This window comes from Passer domesticus, chromosome 3 (genome assembly GCF_036417665.1).
Source record: "Passer domesticus isolate bPasDom1 chromosome 3, bPasDom1.hap1, whole genome shotgun sequence".
NCBI lineage: Eukaryota > Metazoa > Chordata > Aves > Passeriformes > Passeridae > Passer > Passer domesticus.
Genome location: NC_087476.1, coordinates 19,467,537 through 19,491,135, shown reverse-complemented (window position 1 = coordinate 19,491,135; position 23,599 = coordinate 19,467,537). Strand labels below are relative to the sequence as shown.

General features: G+C 34.5%; 1 protein-coding gene across 6 annotated transcripts in view; it reads left to right on the top strand.

The window, feature by feature from the left end:
* Positions 1–23,599, top strand: part of SNTG2 (syntrophin gamma 2) — a 223,374-nt gene that overhangs the window by 184,191 nt on the left and 15,584 nt on the right. For 5 of the 6 annotated variants that reach the window (XM_064412049.1, XM_064412053.1, XM_064412052.1 and 2 more), the window contains 2 exons: positions 13,362–13,454; positions 17,466–17,576. In XM_064412049.1, coding sequence (XP_064268119.1) covers positions 13,362–13,454; positions 17,466–17,576 — 204 coding nt within the window. Of the gene's footprint in view, positions 1–9,460; positions 10,106–13,361; positions 13,455–17,465; positions 17,577–23,599 lie in introns of those variants that run through there. The other variant, XM_064412054.1, reaches the window with a different exon arrangement.

Here is a 23,599-nt window from a genome sequence, read left to right as displayed (position 1 = left end):
AGTCTCCATATGTGTTTTCCTATGTCTTAATTGTCTCTCACATAGTTAGATACATCCAAATTTACTGTAAACTACTATGTCAGTGGAGTTCAGAGTACTGTGATCAGTCTCCAGCAGTGAAAATCTTTTGGCTATTTTCTTTCTTTCTTCAAAGCATAAATTCTGTTGTGAGTGCCTTTCTTTTCAGAATGATGTCAAAATCAGCATGAATGAGGTGCAATTTAATATTACATGGAATATTTCAAGTCATAGAAAAAGTACAGGCATTCTAGTATCCAGAAAATTCAAGCTTGTCACTGGTATGTCAGTCTGTAAAATTTCTTTCTTTTGGAGAATTTTGGAAATTATTTTTTATTCATAACTGATTGGGCAAGATTCATGGCAGCTGTTGGATTTCATTGTGCCATTTCAGCCATTCTTTTTTAAATGGAGCTTGGTCTGTTTGATGTCCTGTGTAGCTAGGATCTTGCCCATGAGGGTTTTTTTAACCTTTGCCTGTACATACCCTTTGTATTTAATGTTTCTATAATAAGAGCTGTATTTCTGAGAAGATTCTGTCCTTACACAGTTTATGAAGAGAAATGCTAAGATGCTGTGGTCCTTTTGAATTTTATCTGCCCTTGTTGCATGATTTTTTTTATATTTCTTTTGAAAATGGCAGCAGCAGTAGATGATAGAAAGAATGCAATAAAGCAGGAAGAAACACCCCTCACAATATTGCTCCCCTTTCAGCTGTCTTAAACCCCTATTTCAATCTGCAATTGTTTACAAAAATTGTACCAAGAAACTCTGAAATTCAGAGATCCTGATGAAATTAATCTATTTGCAGACAATGGCAACAAACAAACAGATGTTGAATCCATGTACTAGAAATACATGGGGTTTTTTCTTAGAAAAACATTTGTAGCTGCTGATAGCCTAACTTGGATAGATGGGGACAATAAAAATGCAGGAGAAGTGAGGCAGAAAGGCAGTTGAAAGAGAGGAAAAGTGGTGTTAAAAAGTATTTCCATGAGGCTGGTAAGAAAAGTCAGCATTGCAATGGTGGAATGAAATCCTCTCAGTCATATCTTGAAGTTATTCAACTCCTGCAAATCCCAGCAAGAATGGCTGTTTCACCTGGAACACCCTAAACAGTGCAAGATGAATAAAGGATGCTTGGATTAGGTAATTTTTCTTCCCTTTTCAAGATTTTTATGGTTTAGAAAATCCTCAAAAATAAGAGACTAGCACATTTTCCAGAGCTCTTACTAATTCTTTGACCCTTCAGGTTGGTCTTGTCTGTGGCATAGGATATTATTCCACATTTTTTCAATGTCATCATTTTTAAATTTCTTAATTGGTATTCTTCCTTTGCCTCAGACTATTTTTTCCAAATGAAATTATTTGACCCATCTGAGTCTTAGATATGATTATTAAATTAATGCAGAAACGTCTCAAAGGGATGATTTGGATCAGTTCTGTTCAGCAAGAGGATGGAGAATAATACTGGAATAGTGGACAGAGGAAAGAGTGACAGTAATATATTTTACTATCAGCTGTAGAAAATTGAACCAACAGTTTTGTCATCTTGAAACCTTGTACATGTAAGCTTTGTTTGATGGCTGGAAGAGAACAGAGGAGAGGAATTTGCTTTACAAATGAAAGAATTATCAGAGACTGAAAAAAAAAACATGCAGTGGGAATATCATCTACCACAGTGTCTCTAAAGTACCTGCAGTTGGTATATAGTGATAAGCCAGGTTGCATAGTCTCCTCACTAGCAATTCTAACACAAAAGAAAGTTTTCCCTTAATACTTCCAGCTGTGATGAAGATGCTGCAAGTTCTTTCCAATCCTCATATAGCTGAATAACCTACTCCATTGAAACCATTTGTGTTGCTTGGACAAAATATTTATTTAATATGAGTTACTCCAAGAATTAAAATAGGCTGGATCCCATTAAATTATAACAGAATAATCAAGAAGTTTTTCTGCCTTATTATTTTCCATGCTTAAAGGTAAGTACTTCTAGGTAACTTCTTTCAATTTTGTTCATGATTCAGTGACTAACATCAACAGAGAAATAAACCCTTCAAACACAATTTTTTTTTAAGTCAGAGATATGAATGTATAGAGAAATGTTAGCAGTAAAATTCATGTTCCTGGAATGATACAGGGTCATCATGTGAAGAACATATATTACAAATAAAATCAAAGTAAACCAAGCAAAATAGACAAATGAAGATTAATCAATGTTGCAAGTTATTTCACTTAACATGATTGGAAATCCAAAATCATTTTATAATGAACATAAATGTATGATGGATTTTTCCTGCGTTTTCCCTTTTTTAAAATCGGTTAACATAAATCCCATAATCTGTGGATGTTTTATGTTTTTGTATGCATTTTTAATATGTCTTTATTTTCCAAGAAGTTAACAGCAAACCATTCTCTATAGGAAGATTCTTGATGCTCCAAATATGACTCAAAATTGTAACTCAGAATTGCTCTCAGACAGATTATGTCTGTTCCTGGATAAAACAAAAATAACTGTGCCTATAGACCTAGAGCTTTGTTTCTATAAGATTCCCACATTAGACTTTTAATTTTTCTACAAATATTGTGCTGATAAAACACCATGATGAAAATTCCTAGAAAATTATATAATAGATAAGTGCAATTGGTAATTTTGTATTGCTTTGTAAGCAACAATTAATCACTTTTGCATATTAGTTATTAAGTTAGTCACTCTTTTCCTCCGTGAACTTGAGTCTTCCATGCTTCAAAAAGATGACAGACACAAGAGTGACATAGCTTACACAATGCTTAGTTCACCATCTTCCTGTTCCACTTTAACATTTCCCCCTATCCACTGTGTGTTCTTACAGCTGATCAATATGAAGTATTTAAGGAATCCAAAATCATGTTATTGACAGTTAAAACCAACCAATCAACAAAAAAAAAATCACATAGAAGTGAAGGTTATTGAGTTAACACTTCTTCACATTGAAGAAGTGTTAACTCAATAACCTTTCCTCAGCTTTATATGTCTTTGCCTTTTTTCTTGATGGACTATTTTTCATTAACTATCTGGTCCTGGCTATCTTTGGTATGCTCTCTCCTATCCATCTTTTTAATTTCTTTATAATACCTTGTCATAGATTTTTCTAGTTCATCAGTTTGAATTAATTTCTAATGTATTCATAATATTTTCATCTGATGAAAGGAAGTTTCTTTCCATGAAAAAATATATTGTTCATTATACAAATCCTTTCAGAATACTGTTGACAGGTGTTGATTTTCACCTCATGGTTTTCTAGTAAAGATTTATGGGTTTCAAGTTTTCTTTGTAAAACTTGTCCATGCAATGCTTCCTTCTCATTGTTCCTTTTCAGCTCAGCAAATAATCTGTGCAACCTCCTCATTACAACACCTACTTGCTGTTTGTTCTAGACTGTTACTTAATTTTAGATGCATATCTTTGTTAAAAATGTTCTTCAAGGGTTCACTACAATTAATTTAAGACATACAGAAGTGATTAAGTTCTTTCCAATTAACCTCAACAACCTTTCAAGGAAACCAGGCTTTTTTGTCATAATTTCTCTTTAAAAGCCTTCAGTTGACTATATTGTATAAAATAACAGTATAATAGTGACTGTATGCATACATACTACTTACTAACCAGTCACAAGCAATAATTGATTCATAACATGAAAAGCAGTATTTATATTTTAAATCACATACTTGCTTCTATGGTATGTAAAACGACATAATGATGACAGATCAAAAAGAACTGCACAAAATTGCACTGACATTTTAAGACTTCACATTTTCACAAAATTAGTGGATAAATAGCTCCCATATCTTGAGCAGCTCAAGAGCCAAAAATAATTTAGTTACGCATTTATTCTTTGTCCACCGGAGATAATGATAAATTCCTCATGATTTTAAAATTAGGAACCAGATGGAGAAAATCCCTTACATAGAAGCTCAAATGGCTTCTGATTTTTTTTTTTTTTTTTTGTAAACTTAGCTTCAAGGCATATTTTAGCAACATGCCTTCATATTTGCTTAATGCTGAGTGTTCAACAAGTCACCAAGAATATAAATAGTGATGTCTGCTGGTCAGGGTTATTGATTCCTTGAATTCCCAGTGTATGGGAGACAAGCTGCATGGAAGTGTGGAATTAGCCCCACCTGAAACTAATTTTTTTATCATGCAAGGTACAAGTTCAATTGAAGATTTTGGATTTAGAGAAAACAGAAGAGTTTGTGATATTCATATCAAGACAGCCTACAAGAAGTTCAGTTCCTGTATCTCCTTCCTGCAACATAATGCAAAATGTGTTTTCTAGTCATTCTCTAGCAGCATTTTGAATTGATTTTACTACAATTCAATTTAGATGTAGTCAGAATAGATTTTAGAGAGTATCCCCGCTAGAACTTGGTCAGAGATTAGTTGTTTTCACTTGTCTGTCACAGCTTACTTAAGTCTTCCAACTACCTGACTCCTGAGATACTCAGAACTTTGGCTTTCTCAGTAACTCTGACATCAAAACAAACACACTCATTTTTTCTGAGCTTCTTTGGGAATTAAGTGGTGCTGCAGAAATAGTAGTTTAAACCACCCTCGGAGACTGAGCCAAAAGAAATCCACTTAAATAAACAAAACCTAGCTGAAATTAGGTAATCTTGATAGGAATTAATTGTCATTTTTATGATCCATTATTGGATATTTATGATTTTATTAATTCGTCATGGTGACCTGAGAGGTTGAATAAACCATGATTGGTTGATCACAGTATAAACCTTGTGAGCTGCATATGCTGTATTGAATTGCAAAAGTATTAAATTAAGTTGGCCAAGTTTTTGGGTTTTTTTTTTTTTTTTATTCTGTGATGATTGCAAAGCATATATGAAACAGAGTTATATGTAGGATTCCCTTTAAGAATGGAAATGCCACCATATGATAATTTCAGAACTCATTTCTGAGACAAACATTTAAGCAAAGGAAATATTCTCCTTATATTCAGATGAGATATTAAATAGCATTTAGATTAGGTGAGATTGATAGTGTCATTAAAAGATACTCTCCAGTTTGTTACAAGAAGCACTTAGTTTAATTACACAATTAAGTTTTAGATTGTTTTCATTATGCACAGAAAGCTTATTACAATTACAATTTAACTGGTCACCTTTAGAAAGAGTGTTAGATTCTAATTTGTTTCCACACTGATACAAAAAACTCACCATTTGCTGACACAAAGAAAGGTTCTGATAACCATACAGATTAATAGGTAATACTTTTTCAATAATTATTACTAATTCATTAATTCACATAACAGATGAAAATCAAGCAATGTATTTATTAGAACTTTTAAAACAGTGAGAGAATGTACCAGTTTTCAAGGCAATTGAACTCAAACTTGTTTCTATATTCTGTATTTTTAACATGATTAATATAAAATGTTGACCATTATCCTGAAAATATAAGATATTCTTAAAATTACATTTATTTATATTAAAAGAATAAATCTAAATAATTTTATGCTACATATATTTATTTCTAAATCCAAATATTTAGATAAAAATTATGTCATGGGAATCTAGTTTTGTTATTATTTTCCAGAGGATCTTATGGACTTGAATAAGGAAGAAACCACAAGAAAGCTGGAGAGGGACTTTTTCAAGAGCATCTAGTGATAGAACAAGTGGGAATGGCTTTAAATTGAGAGTGCAGGTTTAGATTACTTGTTAGGAATAAATGCTGTATGGGAAGGTGGTGAGGCACTGAATAGGTTGCCCAGAGATGCTGTGGGTGCCCCATCCCTGAAGGAGTCCAAGGCAGGTTGGACGGGGCTCTGACAAGCATGATGTACTGCAAAGTGACTCTGACTATGGTGGGTGAGCCCATTCTGGACCCTTCCAACCCAAAACATTCTGTGATTCTTTTAAAGCTGTCAATAATTTGCTGTGAAGAATTTACTGTCATGGAACTCCAGATTTATAGAGTAATATTACCTTAGAATTTTGATGCTGGATTTTATGGTTTTAATTTTGGTGTTCCCTATCATTCTCCCCCCACAATTTATAAGAATCAGGCAGAAGAAGAAAATCCCAATGAAAGTGTCACTGATTCACAACTGAATTTTGCACTCAGGACTGTCTCTTGATGATATTTCTGATTAATTCCCTTCTCAACAGTGAAATTCCAGAATTTACAGATCACCAGAGAAAAAAAATGTTTATTATTGTGTAATAACAAACTGCATCAGAATAAAGTCATTGTCTTTGCTGAAAGAAGCCAGTAGTGGTCTACTGGTTCTACTAAAACAAGCAGTGTCAGCTTGATTACTGTGATTACCACTGAGAATCTGCCTCAGGTTTGTGAAAATATGCTTGCGACATGTAGGAAACATAGGAAATGTAGGAAACTCTTAACATTGAAGGTCACGGTTGATTCTTGCCTTTCTTTATGGAAAAATGAGTTACTGCAAAACAGTGAAGGTATTCCTCAGATACAGAGATATGGAAGCACAATCTCCTTCTGACATAAGCAAAGGCTAAAGAACACAGTTTGAATTTTCCCTGCTAGGAGATAACAATTTCTAAGCAGTTGCCCTTAGATTTTGTCCTCCTGCATTCATTTTTCTCACTGCCTTTTCCTGCAACCAATTTAAGCCATTGTCTGCCTGTTCAGCAAAGAGGGCAGCAAGTCTTTCCTTTTGTCAGATTTGCTTTAGCCCTAGGTTCATATCACAGAAAGAATACCATGGCCAAGAGTAGGCATCCACCACTGCATTATCTCTCTTGCCAAGGAGCAGTTGAACCTACAAGTTCACCTCAGTCTTCCTACTGGATCACAATTCCCTGTGGAGTAAAATTCACTTCATCCCACATGTACATGTAATGCTAATATCTGAATGGTGGTTTAATGCCTTATCTCAGTGGTGCTGAAAGTTTCTGAAAAGACAGTCTGTACAATGAGTGCTCTACTAAGCAAACCATTTTTGCAGTTAGCTGCTATAATGTCATGAGCATTAAAAATTAAGTATTACGAATAAATCAGATAGTTATTTCAATAGATGACCTAAAGGGAAAAGTTTCAAGTTGAGCAGTATCCTGAGAAAGCAAGCATTTAAAACATGGATGTATTAAACCTAGATATTATTTTCTAAAGTACTGAGCTAGTCCCATTTCTACTGAAATAAATAGAAACTTTCTTTGAAATTCAGTGAAAATATAATGAGCCATCGTTTGAGTCCTTTGAAAAATCTTACTTTTACTGCCAGTGTCTCTTGTATACATATATGCTGAACCACAAATGTGCATAAATGTTTAAAAAAACAACAATAACATCTTGAAATCATCAGATTACAGTACTATCTTTTATAAGAGGATGCACTCTTTATACTAATAGCAGCAAGGTATGCAAAAAAGAGTTATTTTAGGATATTATGATGTAATTCCTTTGGCAACAGGAACAGCAGATCATGAAGGAATATACAAGATTTTAAATCAGATCTGGTTTGTTTTGATGAAGTGGTTTTATTTGTATCTATTCATAATTATCAATGTTCTGTAACATTTTAATTGTGACATAATAAATTCCTTAAAGGTATGGGTAAATTAGTGGATCCACCACAGTTTTTAAGTGCAGATGATATTCATTTGATCACTCATACTGAAATTATTTCACTGATACTTTTTTGCTGGCAGATGGAACAAGAATACACCTGAGCTTTGGGAGTCTGTTCTAGATGAAATTTCTGAAAACTCTCATGCTTTTGGTGAATGACAAATTTCATTGTTGCTTCATTTTCTCATATATAATGTGAATTCAGAGTAACAATATTTTTGGTGTACTTTATAAATATGTTCTGCAAGTTTTGTTTTTTAAAAAAAGACTATATAAAAATATTTTACACTAAAAACCCAATTTTTTTAAAATATGAGAAAGCCAAAGCATCTACATTTTTAATTCAGTGATTCTGCTATTTCAAAGGGTTTATAAAATATTTCTGCTTAGCATTAGTCATTATATGCAAAAAGACTCTTGGAGGTTTTACAGGCTGTGTTCAGAATTAAGGGGTTTAATTTTGCCTTCCAGTATCTCTGTGTGGGCTGATATATATTTCTCAGTACAACCATAATAATTCTGGTTGCTCTTATCTTTATTTTCACATTCTGCTTGGATTTTTTTAATGCTAAAAGGAGAATTTTCAAAAGTAATTTTTTGACATATCTGGTCCCATATTAAGGCTTTTACCAAACTCTATATTTTTGTAAATACATTGGATACATTAAGACACCTTACTCCTGTCATTCCTGTATGATTTAGAAGCTTTTAAAAAGCTGCCATATAAAGTTTTAATGCAAGAATCTGTGTTCCAAACAATTTTTCCCTCCCTGTCACTGTATCTTAAATGCTGGTGTACATTATTTTTATTTCTAATGCAGAATAAAATAACACATCATTTAGGTCCTTCTCTCTTTCAGGCATTTACGTTCCTCTGACAGTCCTACAAAATTCCTTCCATTTTTTACTGACATTGACAGAAAAATGAAGAAAAATATTAAATGTAAGGTGGTGAGAGATTTGGTCTCAGAAGTAAAAAGAAATAAGTAGAAGTGATATTTGGAGGATGCTAAAATTTTGTCAGTTCAAATTAGCAATGCTGAAGTCTTCTGCTCCAAAAATATATTCTTTGGCTTCATAGCATAATTCAGTTTTAATGTAAATACTTTTTCTAAGAAAAGGCAAATTTTCAGGAAGATTTTAGCATTTTTTACATTGATGGCATATTATTTTTACACAGAGGCATAGCACACACTTTAACTTAAAGTGAGTAAGTGAATACAGTATGCAGTATGTGCACTGCATGGATATGGCTATTGCCTAAATGCTGTCCTGTCTGGTTAAAATTTAATTTTAGAAAATATGTGTTAAATTCTATATCATGAGTATAGTGAGAAATAATGTCTGTGATCCCATTTACATGTAATAAACCTTTACAGCTCATCTTAGAGCAAATGTATGTCTTTATCTATAAGGTAGTTAACAGCACAGCAGGAAAATATGTAGTTCAAGCAGGAAAGTGTAATGGTATTGCCAACTTTCCAATTGCTTTTTGGAAAATAAACAAGTAAAATCATGTGCATGCCCAATATGTATTAACTTAGACTAGAAGGTAGGTATTATTTCTGTATTTTGGCTGATTAAAAACACTAAAATTCTTGCTCAATAGAACATGGCTGGTCTAAAAATAATGAATACATTGTGTATTGGTTCTGTAGTTAAAGCAAAATGAAGATTTCCTTCATGCAAGACAATAATTAACTGCAATGTAGCAAATCATCAGCTGAATTTTTGAAACTGTACATGTGATGAGACATTTGGACCAACAGTATTAGAATTGTAAAAGTAATATCTTTTAAAATGAATACACACTGTGTCATTTTTCTGTGTTACACTTAGATGAGCAACATCACTGAGTCTCACATGATCCTTAGAAAACTTACTGCCATGAACTTAGGAAAAGGAGTACTGACTGAAAAGGTTGGTGCCCTGATTCTTAAAAAATTATGTTAAATGATATTTTTTACTAAGAATCTTTGTTGATGATCTCAGAATATGCTATCTCAACTGACAGTTATGGTTATTAATCTTGATTTTAAAGAATTTTACTGAAAAACAAAAGCAAGTTGAACCACTATTTCTCAGACAGAATACAATCCCACCTCAGAGTGACATTAAGGACTCTATGTCTTCAAAAAAGAATCCAGAGATACTACACTGGATGCCTGTGGCAGAACTTAGGCAAATTTAAGCTGTCCATCTAAAGCACTGCAATTAACTCATGTTCCAGCAATAACAAAAGTCTATTGCAAAAAATCTGTTGTATGCCATGATTTATTTAGAAGCATTTGGACTGCCCAGTCCCAGAAGAAACCAAATGTACTTATGGCTTTAGCCTACATGGGAGACCCACGTGTGTGGAGAAATGAAAAGGCCTCTCTGTTATCTGGGGAGCCTGCACGCTTCCTTCTACCATCGTACTTCAGCTTAATGGGGATGAGGACACCAACACAAAGAAGGAAACTGAAGAAGAGGAAGGTTCCTCTTTATTCTTGCCTTTCCTTCCCCAGACATCTCTGTCTGGGCTGCTACTCACCCAATCTTTGTGCTTCAGCCTCGTCACAGCCTGGTGACTCCCCATGAAGAGGTCTCTCTTTCTGTTTGTCCCTTAGGCTTTGTCTCTCACACATAATTGGTGCTCTCCTCTCTGAGTGGAAATAAATCTCTCTTTTTTTCTCTTCCCATGCATTCACTTTCCAGTTTGAGTGTTTACTCACTTCTTGTCTTAGGTCCCTAAAACTTATAAACTGAGTTCAAAACCCTTCTTTTTGCATTAGCTGATCTGTTTACAAACGCATTCTCTCCTGTGAGGGAAAGAGTCATAGCAACTTACAAACATAAAAGCTGGTTTTGGAATTAATCTGCTCTTCATTGTTTGTATTTGTAATGTCTTTTACTGTTAGACAGAACCCTACATCAGTCTTTCTTTTAGAGTACTGAAGGAAACTGTTCCATGTCCTTGCCCCTTTGTAAAAACTGGTGAAAAGGACCTGTACATCATCAAGTCCAACCAGATTGATCACCTCCTTCTTAACTAGACCATGGACCATGTAGATCACATAGACCACATAGACCAAGTGCTATGCCTGGTTGTTTCTTGACCACCAAACATAGTTCAAAGCTGAATTATTTCAGGGCAATCTCTGTTGCGAGAATGAGAATGAGTGTATATGTGCAGTCATTGTAACTATTAAGCCCTTTCAGGGTCTTGGATTACAGATGCACAAGCCAGAGATGGACAAGAGTCATGCTTCTGATCAGCAACAGGAGGTCTGTGTGAGGAATTCTGTCATAAATAAGTCAGATGCAGTGTTCTTTTGGTATTTGAACAGTGGTATTATCAACTTAATGATCTTTTCATGAGTTAATCTGCATTGAGATGCCTGTACCTGAACATTACACAGATAAGAGTTTTGTTATTATCTTTTATTACAAATATAATATTCTATGGATGTTTACATTGCTAAGAGAACATCAGATGATTGATCTAGGTCATATAGTACAGTTTTCTTTGCTATTGCACTATGAGGCCTGTTCTCTCTGTTGTTTAAACTGTGACTTAGACTTAGCAAGCTGCCTGATACGCAGTGCTTTTTTTTTTTTCCTAAATTCACTGAAAGACACCTGAACCCAGACCTCTGATGTTAAATTTCCACATAAACAATTGCTGTGGAGAGCCAAGGATGATGACAATTGCAAGTGTACGGGAAGCTTATTCCAAAGGCAAAAATGGAAAGGAATAAGGCACTGTCCTAGGGTCAATGAGTCAAGATGGGTCCTTACCATAGAGCTTTGTAAGAAACTGCTCAAAGTCACTGAGAAGATGCCAGGACCAGGCTTTTAAATTTATATAGCAAAATACAAACTAATTCTGTTGTAAAGAAAACCCTGTGAGCCTGTTTTGTAAGTACAAAACACATATATATTTTTAATAACAGTGAAAATGAAGCATGTTATGTCTCTGGTACTTGTGAAAAATTTCAAAACTGGTTCCATTATTTCCTAACACTGAATATTTTTTAAAGTACTCCAAGCTCATTATTTGTGCATAGTTCATTTTAGTATTCACCATTTGTGGCTGAGCAATTTGATGCTTACCCATTAGGGGAATCTAATTTTATTCGTTTTAAAAATTGCTTTGCTCAGTCAGAGCTTAGCTAGTATGACCTTTTTAATTGGAGAATAATGGAGAATAAGTTATGGCTGGTGCTTAATGCCACCTTTTAATTACTGAATGAAATGTAAGGATATGTAAATGTCATTCTAATTGAAAATCAATCACTGAAATCTTTTTAAATGCCAAATAATATGATCTTTGAACACCAATGAGCAAATTAATTTATTCAGAAATATTATACATCTCCATTATTGTGGAGATGATTATAATACTAATCTGTACTTATAAACTGATATTACTCCTAACCCTTTCAAAATCCTTTTTAAAATGTCAAAACTGTAACTCAAAAATGCTTATTTTAGTATAACTAACTTTTTTAATTAATACTGGAGTGAGGAAACATTTACAATCATCCAGAAGTTTTAGATTACACAAGAAATTTTTTAAAAACCAATTCAAATGGTAGTTTGCATTTTAAGCAGGTTTTATGAATGTTTTCAGTGTCCTCTCGGGAATTCTTGCATGTAAAAGGATTTTTTTTTAATTAAAAGAAACTATCCAGATACAAAACTTTTGTGTAGACAAATATCTAAGCATGAGGCAACATTGAGATTTATGATATATCAATCACAGTGAAGTAATACTTTCTTCGAAGAAACAAAAAAATATCCAAATTTCATAAGGCACAAGGGTATAATCTTAAAAACGACTGCTAAGATGTGGCAAGGAAAGCCTGGAGACAGGATCTGATCTCTGCTTGTGCTGAAGGCAATGGGCTTTTTGCTATTATGGCTGTCAATGGTGAATGTCATCAGGTTGCTCCATATTACAGCAAATCTCATTCATGTATTTCCAGAATCTGTCATATACCTAAGTTAGTGAGCCTTAAAAATGCCTGGAAAGAGTTAACTGACTTTTTACTGTAAAGCTTATTCATAAGTTTAACCAGAACTTCTGAGTTTTGTCCAAAAAACAAACTTCTTTTCCTTTCTAATCTGAAAGCTTATCATGGAATTGGTGAATGGATAGCAGGGTCTGTCAGGTAGCAGTGCTAACCAAGACATGATAGCTATTAGGTCTTACTATGAAATTACATTAACTAACTTTAGCATAGGGCTGTGCCGGCATGTCACCAGACCCAAATTAAAAAGTGTTGTGAAATAGAAAGATTCTCTACAAAGTTTAAATCAGATGGAGAGGTCAAGCAGACTGAATGCTTTTCTATAACTAGATTGCAATGACTAAACATTTAGGCACTGTTCCCTGCACATGGAAGCGATATTAGAAGTCATTAATAGTTCAGGTCTAAGCAGTTTAGAGTAGTCAGATTTGGTTTTGTTAGTTCTGTGTTGCATTTTTCAAGGGTTGCTTTTCAAGAATATATTAATTTTGTAGAAGAATGACTTGAATATAAAAAACCCGCAGTTAATGTCTAGCTGACAGATGGGACACTGATTTACAGTTAGGAGTTTTTGACCAATTTTCAAGCATAGTAATATAAAGGAGTATCAGTGCTGTCAGCTGAGTGTTTTCCCAGCCAAAAATGCCTGCATAAAATATTATTTTAATACAATAATTTACAGTGATGGTTGTCTTCTCAAAGATCATGCCTTTTTTTTTCAGTCTAAAACATATATGTGCAGTTGGCAAGGGGATACCCTGTGTTTCACAGTCGACTTTGCTCTAGGATTTACCTGTTTTGACAGTAAAACAAAGGTAAGAGTAAAAGAAAAGGAAAACATAACTCTGTATTGTTTTATAGTTATTGAAGTTATCATCTATTGCATTTTCTATATGTTTGTGTCCAGTATTTATTCTTCCAATATACTGTACTATTTATTTATTTAGCCCTACTGAAATGTAGTCAGTTTGGGACTTCAAAGGGGCAATCATAGTTGTATAGCATGTAAAGATGCATTTTGAAGAAAGGTATAAAAAAGTAACTTCCTTTTCAAGTGATAAAAGCAAAAGAAGTTTATATTTAGCAGAAAACTTGGTTTATTATAACAAAGAAACATAAAGATTTATAAAATATTACAAGTCATTAAAAAATGAAATGTCACCTGATTCTATTTGTTTTGAAGCTGCAAAAGTAAAATAGGATTAATTATTCTTCCATCATAAGAAATTTAGGTCATGTCTAAAATAAAGGCAAATGCTTTTCAAAGTCAGAATCTAAATATTACATTTTCAAAGATGCACTTATCTTGCAAAACAGTGGCTATATAGAAAGTTCCTGCAGAGAATGGTTAATGATAGATGCCAACTTCCAAGCCCTGTCTATAATGCTACTATTTTCTGTATCATTTAGTGGTACTTTAATGTATATTATTCTAAGTGGATTTTAACATTTTTTCATAGTAGAAGAAAACATATATACAAAAAATGGTTTTGCATTAATAGAACTGTTCAGTAGAAAGTCGGTCTTATCAAATATTTTTTTAAAAATCAGTCAGTCATTCTGAGAAAAGAGGGAACACACCACATTTTGAAATACTGATGCAGGATCTAGTTTTTGCCTGTTGGCATTCTGTGGGTTTGGGACCAAAATGCCCCCAAATTTCAAATCTATTGAAATCTTAGTGCAGAAAAATAATGACCAAAATTGCATGAAAATTTAGACTAATTAAGTGTGCATCCCATGCAGCAGGTTAAAATTTCAGAACATACTTTTGTATACACTTCTCTCCATCAGGTGGTACTGCATTCTGGAATTCTGCTTCTTGCACAATTAATTATACACATTTTGCGTGTAACTGTAAGAAGTAAGCTCCGTATGGAAAAGGTTTCTTTTTAATGTGAAGAATGATTGCATGTACTCTCACCTTTAAAGTAATAGCCTTACTCTGTTAATAGAATTTTGTGTCACATTACCTACTTTCAGCGTTGATGATGAGGACGATTTAGATGAATGACTGTTGCTTACCTAAGTAGAAACACAGAATACTAGCACATAGACTGACTCCATTGCTAAACAGTAAAAACTCTGGAGATCTCAAGTACATTTATTCTTCATCTGTGTGAAAGATGGAGAGGTTCTCTGCATCCTCAAGCCTGAGTAAGGCAGTAATGGGCAACTTCTACAGTTCATCATGCTTCCCATAATTATCAGCTGAAAATTACTGTGTTTTTCCTATATGCTGAGCTATTTTAGAATATTTCCTACCAATGGAAAAAATATTCTTAAAGTGGTCAAACAATTAACAGTTCATTAGGGACATAGGAATTTTACTGAATAATCTTTTTCTTGAAGTTAATGAAAAAAATAAGGTCTTTTATTGATGTAAAGAATGCTCTTACACCCCAGCAGGTGTTCAAAGACGTTGATTAAAATAAAGGTCAGTCCCCTGTCTGCTCTATGACTCTAAATCTGGATCTCAAATTTTGGGCTCATGCAGTCATTGAAAAACATCCTTCTTTATACTTTGAAAAGCAATTTTAAAAGAGCCTTATTGTCACAAATTCTGAAAGAAAAAGCACAAAAGTTTTTGCTTTGGAGTGTGGGAGGTTGACCCTGTCTTCCTCATGAGTCAAGCAAATGAGAGGAAATACAACTAAAGACTTGTGGGTCCAGATAAAGGCAGGGAGAGGTCACTCAGCAGTGACTATCATGGGCAAAACAGACTCCACCTGGGCAAATCAGTTTAATTTATTGCAAATCAAATCAGAGTATGCTAATGAGAAATAAAACCCAGATCTTAAAACACCTTCCCCCCACACTTCTCTGCTTCCTAATTTTCTTTATCTCCTCCTCTCCAGCAGCAAAGGCATTTTGGAAATGGGGGCTGTAGTCAGTTCACTACATATTGTCTCTGTCCTTCCTTCCTCCTCAGGAGGAGAACTCCTCACACTCTCTCCTGCTCCAGCATGGAGTCCCTTCCACAGGAGACAGTCTTCCAGAATCCAGCATGAGTCCTTCCCACAGGCTGCAGCTCTTCATGAACTGCTCCAGGATGAGTCCTCCCCAGCAGGTGTGGTCCTTCAGGAACAGCACCTCCTCCCCCTTCTTCACTGACCATGGTGTCTGCAAGGCTTTTTCTCTCCCATATTCTCATTCACCTCTCCAGCACAAGAAAAATATCTTTAAAAAACTTTCCTAGAGCAGTTTCTTTTCCTGCATATTCTATTCCAGGCTCTTGATGGGCAGAAGTTTAATTCATTCAGCTTTTATCTTTTTTGGACCCATCACTGAGCTACTTCTGTAGCCTGCATCTGCTTTATATCTCATTGTAGAGATTCTTTTTATCTTGTCAGCTTGGTTGGTTCATCTTCCCCATCCTGTGCCTCCAGCCACTCCTCCAATATAAAGGGATCCCAAAGTGTGCATTTTCTGCCCTCTTCCAGTGCTCTCTACTTCTCATCTTTCCCTCTTGGTGTCAACTGTTGAGAGAGATGATGACTCCAGCAATGCTCATTATTACTAAATTGTTCCTAAGTTCTTGATTCATCTCCACCTTAGCAGTTATTACATAGCAAACATTCATCTATCCTGTTTAGACCCAAACTCATTTAAGCTTTTAACACTTTTCAGGTGGTCTAATTAGGCCCTCTGGACCCAGTTAAAATCTGTTCATTAATGTAAAGTTTAAGCACTAACACAGTTCTGTGGAATACTTCAGTTTTTCTTCATATGTTATATCTCTCTAAGAACTCAGTAACATTTATGTCTGCAGGGAGCCAGGAGATAGGTTTTTTTATAGGACATTCCATTTTAAACTATGAATAGGGTTCCAAAGCCCACTGGTAGCACTGGTCTGCTTAACAAAAATATTTTGAGAAGAGGCATGTTGGAAAATGGAACAGAGCAAACTTTTTTCCACGTGTGCTTTTGAAATAAGCCCCCAAGTATTTAAATTGTGTTTCTTCAGCAGCGTCCAGGAACTGAAGCACACTTCAACATGTGCAGAGAATTTTCATTAAGATTATAGGCATTAAAGGAAGCATCAACAGGAAGTCCAGGTGCAAGCTATTACCTTGTGTTCTTTTTTTTAAATTATGCATTTTCAGGTGTTTAATAGAAACCATTCAGAAAAATACAGAAAATAAACTTGATTTCAATAATAATTTCCCAATTTTTGTTTTTACAAAATATTTTCATAAATATTAAAGCATATCTGTCAATCTAGAGTTTGCCAACACTACTAAGATGCCATAGATAAACCTGTGGGAGACCAAGAAGCTTAGAAGTCATATATTTTACAAACCATTATGTAATGTAGGACACATTTTTGTGGTTTCTGAGACTATGTTCAATAATAATATTTTTGCATTTCTATAGCTTTTTTGAGAACTTCAAACCACATTTCACACATCAGTAAGCTTTGCAATATCTGTGTAAGTCACAATTATCTACGTTATGCAAATGAGCCAACTGAAATACGAAAGACCAAGATATGGCATGGAATTGTGTTTATACTGAAACTAATACAAATATCCTCATAGATCTTTATGGAATTAAGCTTTTGCCATCTTTGTGCAATGTCGGCAATTGAAACACTTATATCTCAGAGAATTTCAAAATAGTTTAATTAATGAATTTTAATATTGCATCTTTTGCTTTCACAAAGGATACAGAAATGTTAATTTTAATTGCTCTGCAAAGAGCCTGTTATCATTCACTCATTACTGCTGTAGTGCTTTATTTTAGTACATGTATATTGATCATCATTCTATAGTTCTAGGTAAAAACATGTAGCAGAGTCCTTAATCAAATTTATTTTTCTTTAGAATGTGCTATGGAGGTTTAAATTCTCTCAGCTCAAAGGCTCATCAGATGATGGGAAAACAAGAGTAAAGCTGCTTTTTCAAAATATAGACACCAAACAAATTGAGACAAAGGTAAGCAACATCCTCTTTTTCAATTTAGTTAAGCATGACATAAAATTACTGTCAAGGCATCAGAAATCCCCTTTACTGGGACATACATGTGGTGAACACATCACAGCTTATGTTTTTTCGCCAATTCTTTAGAAACTCCACAATAAATGGAAGCAATGTAATACCCACAGATTTATTGCACTATTTCTACAAGCCAGTTATTAAGGTGTGTTATGATAGTATTTTAGTTTTTTAGAAAGATAGTTTCTCTGAAGTTATTCTGTCAACCTATAGTAGATATAATGTCTAAAAATTGTGTTTAAAAAAAATAAAGTAAAATAAAAATTTATGCCAAGCTTGCTGTTGAATTAAAAAAAAAAAGTTTTTCAGTTATGTAGTTTTAAAAAGAAGGAGAGCATGGCATGATATGACATAGAAAAGGAAGATAAGACTGTGGTTCAACTGTGTTCTGGTTGACAAAATCCAGTGAAACCAGAGAAAAATATCTGAAGACCTATGAAAGTTCTTAAATACTCATAACTGGAGTTGTAAAATTAAAGTCACTTATAAAGTAATATTTTTCTATACTGACCATACACAAAATATATATGTTACCTATCCTTCTAAAGTTTAAAATAATTGTAAGGAAGAAGTCTATAATCTTCCTTGTTTTTCATAAAGTTTCAGTACATGCAATGTATCTTCCTTTATACATCTGTATTTTTACAGATGTAAATCATTCACGATTTCATCAGCAAGCTTGACCTGAGTTGCCTCTTGGCTCTACTGTAAAAGATATTATAATATCTGTTACAAAAAGTACTATGTATAATAATTTGTCTAGTAGCAGGCCATTTCCACTTCATTTCTCACAGTAGACCTTGGAGACAGAAAAGGACTACTGACTTAATTTCATATGTGATCCTCTGCTGCAGTGAGCTTACATAACTTGTTTCAGGTCAGACAGGAAGATTGTACTCATGCATAAACTACTTTGTGCATCTTTGTGAATTAAATCATTAGATAGTCCCTGTGTGTGATTAGCCAATGGCTGCAATTCCATTGCTTGTAATGGAATTCTTTTACTTTAATACTGTATCATTCCTCTTTCTGTTGGGGTAAACAATCTGATTTTTAAAATTTTATTTTCTTTTTCTTTTTGTGCAAATTAGATTGTTTTTAATTTGTTTTACCCAATTTTACTCTTTGATAGAAAAATTTTAAATTTTAGTATTTTTATGAAAATTTGGTTATCTGTAAAATTAGTATAATGTTAATTTTGCAGTAAATATAATATATGTTTTAATATAATGTTAACTTTGCAGTAAATTTTGTTCAGGAGACAGATTTGTTAAAACATTAAGAATTAGTCTTTTACATAGCTTTAATGAAAACACCTTGCAGTTGGCAAAATTCACCTTGAAAGTATCAGATGGAAGTTGATATGGGATTGGTTCATACAGAATTCTTAATATCTATGTATCTAAAAGTACGTATGTGTTCCAAATGTTGGAAGATCCCAGAAAAAGCTCATTAAAGGCCAGAGGAAAGGCTGATGTTAAGTAGCTGATGATTTATCAGAATTTCAGTGATTACACCTTTTACAACTGTCTCTGCGAAGTGCAATGTACCCACTAGGATTTCACATTTAATGGGACTGGGATGCAGCTGTGCAGCCTCTCCACTTCAGATAACTGGTATATACCATCAACTATGCCCACCACCTAAATGGTGTGATTTCTTAGACTTGAGAGTTACAGGCTGGCTGGAAAATGCCCAGCACTAATACCCATAGTACAATCCAGTATTTGTCTCTGCTTATGGCACTGAAAGAGATTTCATAGGACCAGATGGTGTTATATGATGAAATGCAGCCAATAACAAGAAATAAAAATGTTATCAAATAACAGAAGTTTCATTTTTCCTGGGTAAATGAGCTACTATGCACAAAAGAAGCTTGATGCAGATGACTTACATTCCCTTGGTGGAAAATAGAGAGTCAAGGTTGCAAAAGAATTTTCCAAACTATGTTTAATTCTATATTATTGTAAATTCTTGGGAGTAAAAAACCACACTTGGGAATACTATTTTTGTGTCTTGTTTACTAGCTAGATGTGATGTTTCTTCTCCTATTTTGGCTTCCAAATTTTAAGCCAAGTATTTTTTCCTGTGCATTTTAGTTTTAGGCGAACAGTACATTTCTCCATTTAAAAAAGTTTTCTGTTGAAAGAAGATAATAAGGAAAATATTCCTGTCAGTTGTTTCTCCTTCAGGTTCTTAATATTCCCTACAACTTCTTATAGTTTCCCACTTCAGTACTTCCCTGAACTTACCCTGCCTTTAGTGTTGAGAAATTACAAGTAACCTTAGTAATTGCAGATATTCTTTACCCAAATTTTCAAGGTTTCTCTAAAAAAGAAAAAAATTAATACTTTCAGGTTTGTATTGATGTTTTATTTCCCTTTGCTAAACTGTAGCTATATATCTGAAAAAAAAGACTTTTTTACCAAGCCTATTTGAATTGAGCATTTCTGTTTTCTTTTCATCTTCTTAGACATAAATATTTAGTGAAGAAAGATAAGAAACCATTGTGGTCAATAGAGTATTGTGAGCTATACTGAAGCCTCAACTAGATGTTGCTGTTCTCATAAATTTCATATCTATTACAAGAAGACAACTTAACAACCCTGCATATTTTTCTCATCCATGATATGGCAACCAAGCCCTGCTATATTTGCTGAGATAAATAATAAAATTTGAAATTTTGGTTTCCATTTGGAATGTCATTTTGTCTGGAGCTAAAACCTGAATATCTTTATTTGGGATTTTAACCTGAAAAAACCCAACCAAACATCACCAAACCAACCAACCAACAAACAAACAATAACAACAAAACCCCACAGCAACTGAAAAAATCAGTCTGATTGGAAAACATATCTTGAAAGATACAGTGGTAACAGTTCTGCTCTGGTCAACAAATAACCTACACAGGCTTACCAGTGTCTTTAAAGTCATGAAAAGCACAAGGCAAAATAACACTATCTGTCAGCATCTCCATTATTTGTCTTTCACGTGCTACAGGCTTATGTCTTGTTCAAATAGTGATTCAACAGCTCTCAGAAGTTCTCAATAAAATTGCATGCATGGTAATAAGGCAATAGGCCTGTCAAGCTCTTTATGATATGTAATAAATCCAATTCTCCCAGGGGGTGGATGAAATAAGAACATATATTTTTCTTCTGTGGCTGTGCACATGCAGTGAAGGAGGTCAGTGCAGTGCGCTCATTTTTTGTATTTTCAGTACCAGCAGGAAGTTTTGTAGTCTTGTCCTCCCACTGCTTTAATCCAATCTTTTGTGTTCTTCTCTCAGTGTCTTCCTTACAGTGCCTTTGTTGTACTTAATCTACTTATTACTGAACATACAGTAACTGAAAGAGCTTTGGTTGTTAAAATATTACACATGCACAGATTCTCCTTAAAAACTGACAATCTCAATTAAATAAAAAAGCAGCAAACTCAGATACGGAAAGCAAACATAAGGGTGCTGTTAGATGGTATAGTGCAAACAAAATTATCATTTACTCATTTGCCTGACTGACTAGAGAGACAAATGTCACTTTAAAAAAAATAAACTATTAGAGCAATGTATCTGTTTGAAAGAAATGTCATTGGTGTTATTCTAGGAAGAATTCATATTACATTCCAAAGCTAAAGAGGTTGCATTTCCATCTATAAAATTATATTCAAGATAGCAAAGAGACATATTGTGTCCCAGTCTTCAGACTGTGCAACAGGTACATTTTCCCAAGTCAGAAAGGCATCCTTATCTTTTACTAAATCCATATTTTCAAATGAACCCCCAGTCCTCTTCCCCTTTCCCTGTTGTAATCAACATGTAAGCAAATCCTTACCCCAGCTTATCCTTAGGTATGTGTGACTATTCCTCATTACCTACACATGACTAGCCAGCTGCAGGATTGCAAAGGCAGCCAACATTCTTCAGACTCAAAGTCCACAGCCTTACCCCCTTAGTGGACTTCTTGATCAAATACCACCGTGATAAGCTGCATTTCTAGAAGCTTCTGGTGCATGAGGCCTCAGATGAGCCCCACATTTCTGATGCCACCATGGGTGGCCATATCTAACTGGGGCCTGTAAGACAAACTCCAGAGCTCTGCTCCTGTTTTATGATCCCAGAGGATTGCTCATCCCTGCACAAACCTAACATCAAATAGTGAAGAGATAAGAGGAGTGGACCAGCTGGTAAACTGCATGAGGAGTGCTTATATGCCACACATTTTGCTTTTCAGCTCTGTAATAACTTTGAAAATTAGCACCACTCTTGAAAGTAATCCAGAAACAGGGGACTTGCAGTGTTAACTGCGGAAAGTAGTGTTGTTGTCACATAAGACACAGGTTTAGTGTTACTGCTAGTTTTCCACCTCTATGCAGATTATATTTTACAGAAACAAGAGCATGTTAGTATTCAAAAGTTTATTCACAAGAGATTAGACAACTTCTCTCAGATACAGAGGAGGGGCACTGCAGTTTGATCCATGCTCTGAACTGTGATGGAAACAGAGAGGACTCTGCAGTTGGGACATTGGGAAAGACTGACTCACAGTGATGAGATGTTCCTGTCTTTGCTCTTTTGTAAACCCAAAGCTCTCCAAACAATGTTGTTAGAACAGTCTGAGATCCTGTCCACAGTCTGTGTTAGGTTCCCTCTGTTTGCTTATCCCCATAAACATGTACAGATTGGAAGTGCATAAAGCTGGAGTAGAGAAATGGGAACCCTGTGAAGGGCTCCCTTCTCTCAGTTTGTTTCGTTTGGCTCTGTTTGGTCGGGGTGTTGAATGTCAGAACCTAAGGTGAAATTGTTGGATGATTTCAGTTGATTTTAGAGTAAATCTAAGATTAATGGGAATGGTCATATTTTTTAATTCCTTGGTTTTGAAGATGTAAATTCAATAGATGTAAAACATTCGATTGAACCAAAACTTATGTATTGAAGCTGATATTTCATGTTTCATATTTCATATTTAATTAATAATCATGATTGTGTACATAATTTTCATTTTATTAAACTTAGATAAGGAGCTTTAAATAGTGGCATTGTAGGGTTTTTTCCTGAAAGTGTTTATATTAATTTATATTAATATTTAAAGTCAACATCTACTGTCAATAAAATGTATTTTAAGAAACCTCCTCCCATATTTGCTCTTCAAATGTCAGTTAAATGTCAGTTAAAATGGAAGAAACAGGAGCTTTTTGCCCCCAAATTGTAGGACAGTGATGTCATGGGCTCGAATACACTCATGCTTTCCTCTGCTCCACTATGGCTTCTCCATCAGTTTCAGTCCCTTTAAGGGTGTTACCTGCTCTGTCATGGAGCACCCTCTACTTCACTGGCCTTGTTACTATTTTGGGGAATTTTCTGCCCTTTCTTACCTATGTTTACCCTGATGCACCCCTGTCTCACTGTCGGGCTCAGCCATGCCTGGTGGTGCATCAGCTGGACCTGTCAGAACCTGCTCTATCTGGCACAGGGCAGCTCTGGTCTCTCCTTGAAGAGGCTGTGCATGCAGGTCCCTCCACTCCCAAAAACTTCCCAGTTGTGCCCCAAACAGGGTCACAAAATCATGCCCCACAAACACTACTGAACCATTCATTAGTAGTAGGACCACTTGTGCCTAGTAAATACCTGGCCTTGGATAGCAAAATGGTGTGATGGTGAGCTTTTCTGGGACAGTAAGTTTGAATTCCAAATATTCTGTTTGGGCCAATTTTGTTTAGAACATACTATAAAATTTTGTTACAGAAAAAGCAGAAACCCAGTGCTTTGCTTTTTGCTTAAAAACAAGTATACAAAATGTGCCTCAACAAACCAGTTAGCAAACAGATTGTTGAAAATAGTCTTCTGCTCAAACCAAAAATTGTCTCAAGTATCCCCACAATATATTTACCAACTGACATGACACATAGTGGTATCACTTAAATTGAAGGTGTTTTTTACATTATATTTGGTTTTTATGTTATATTTA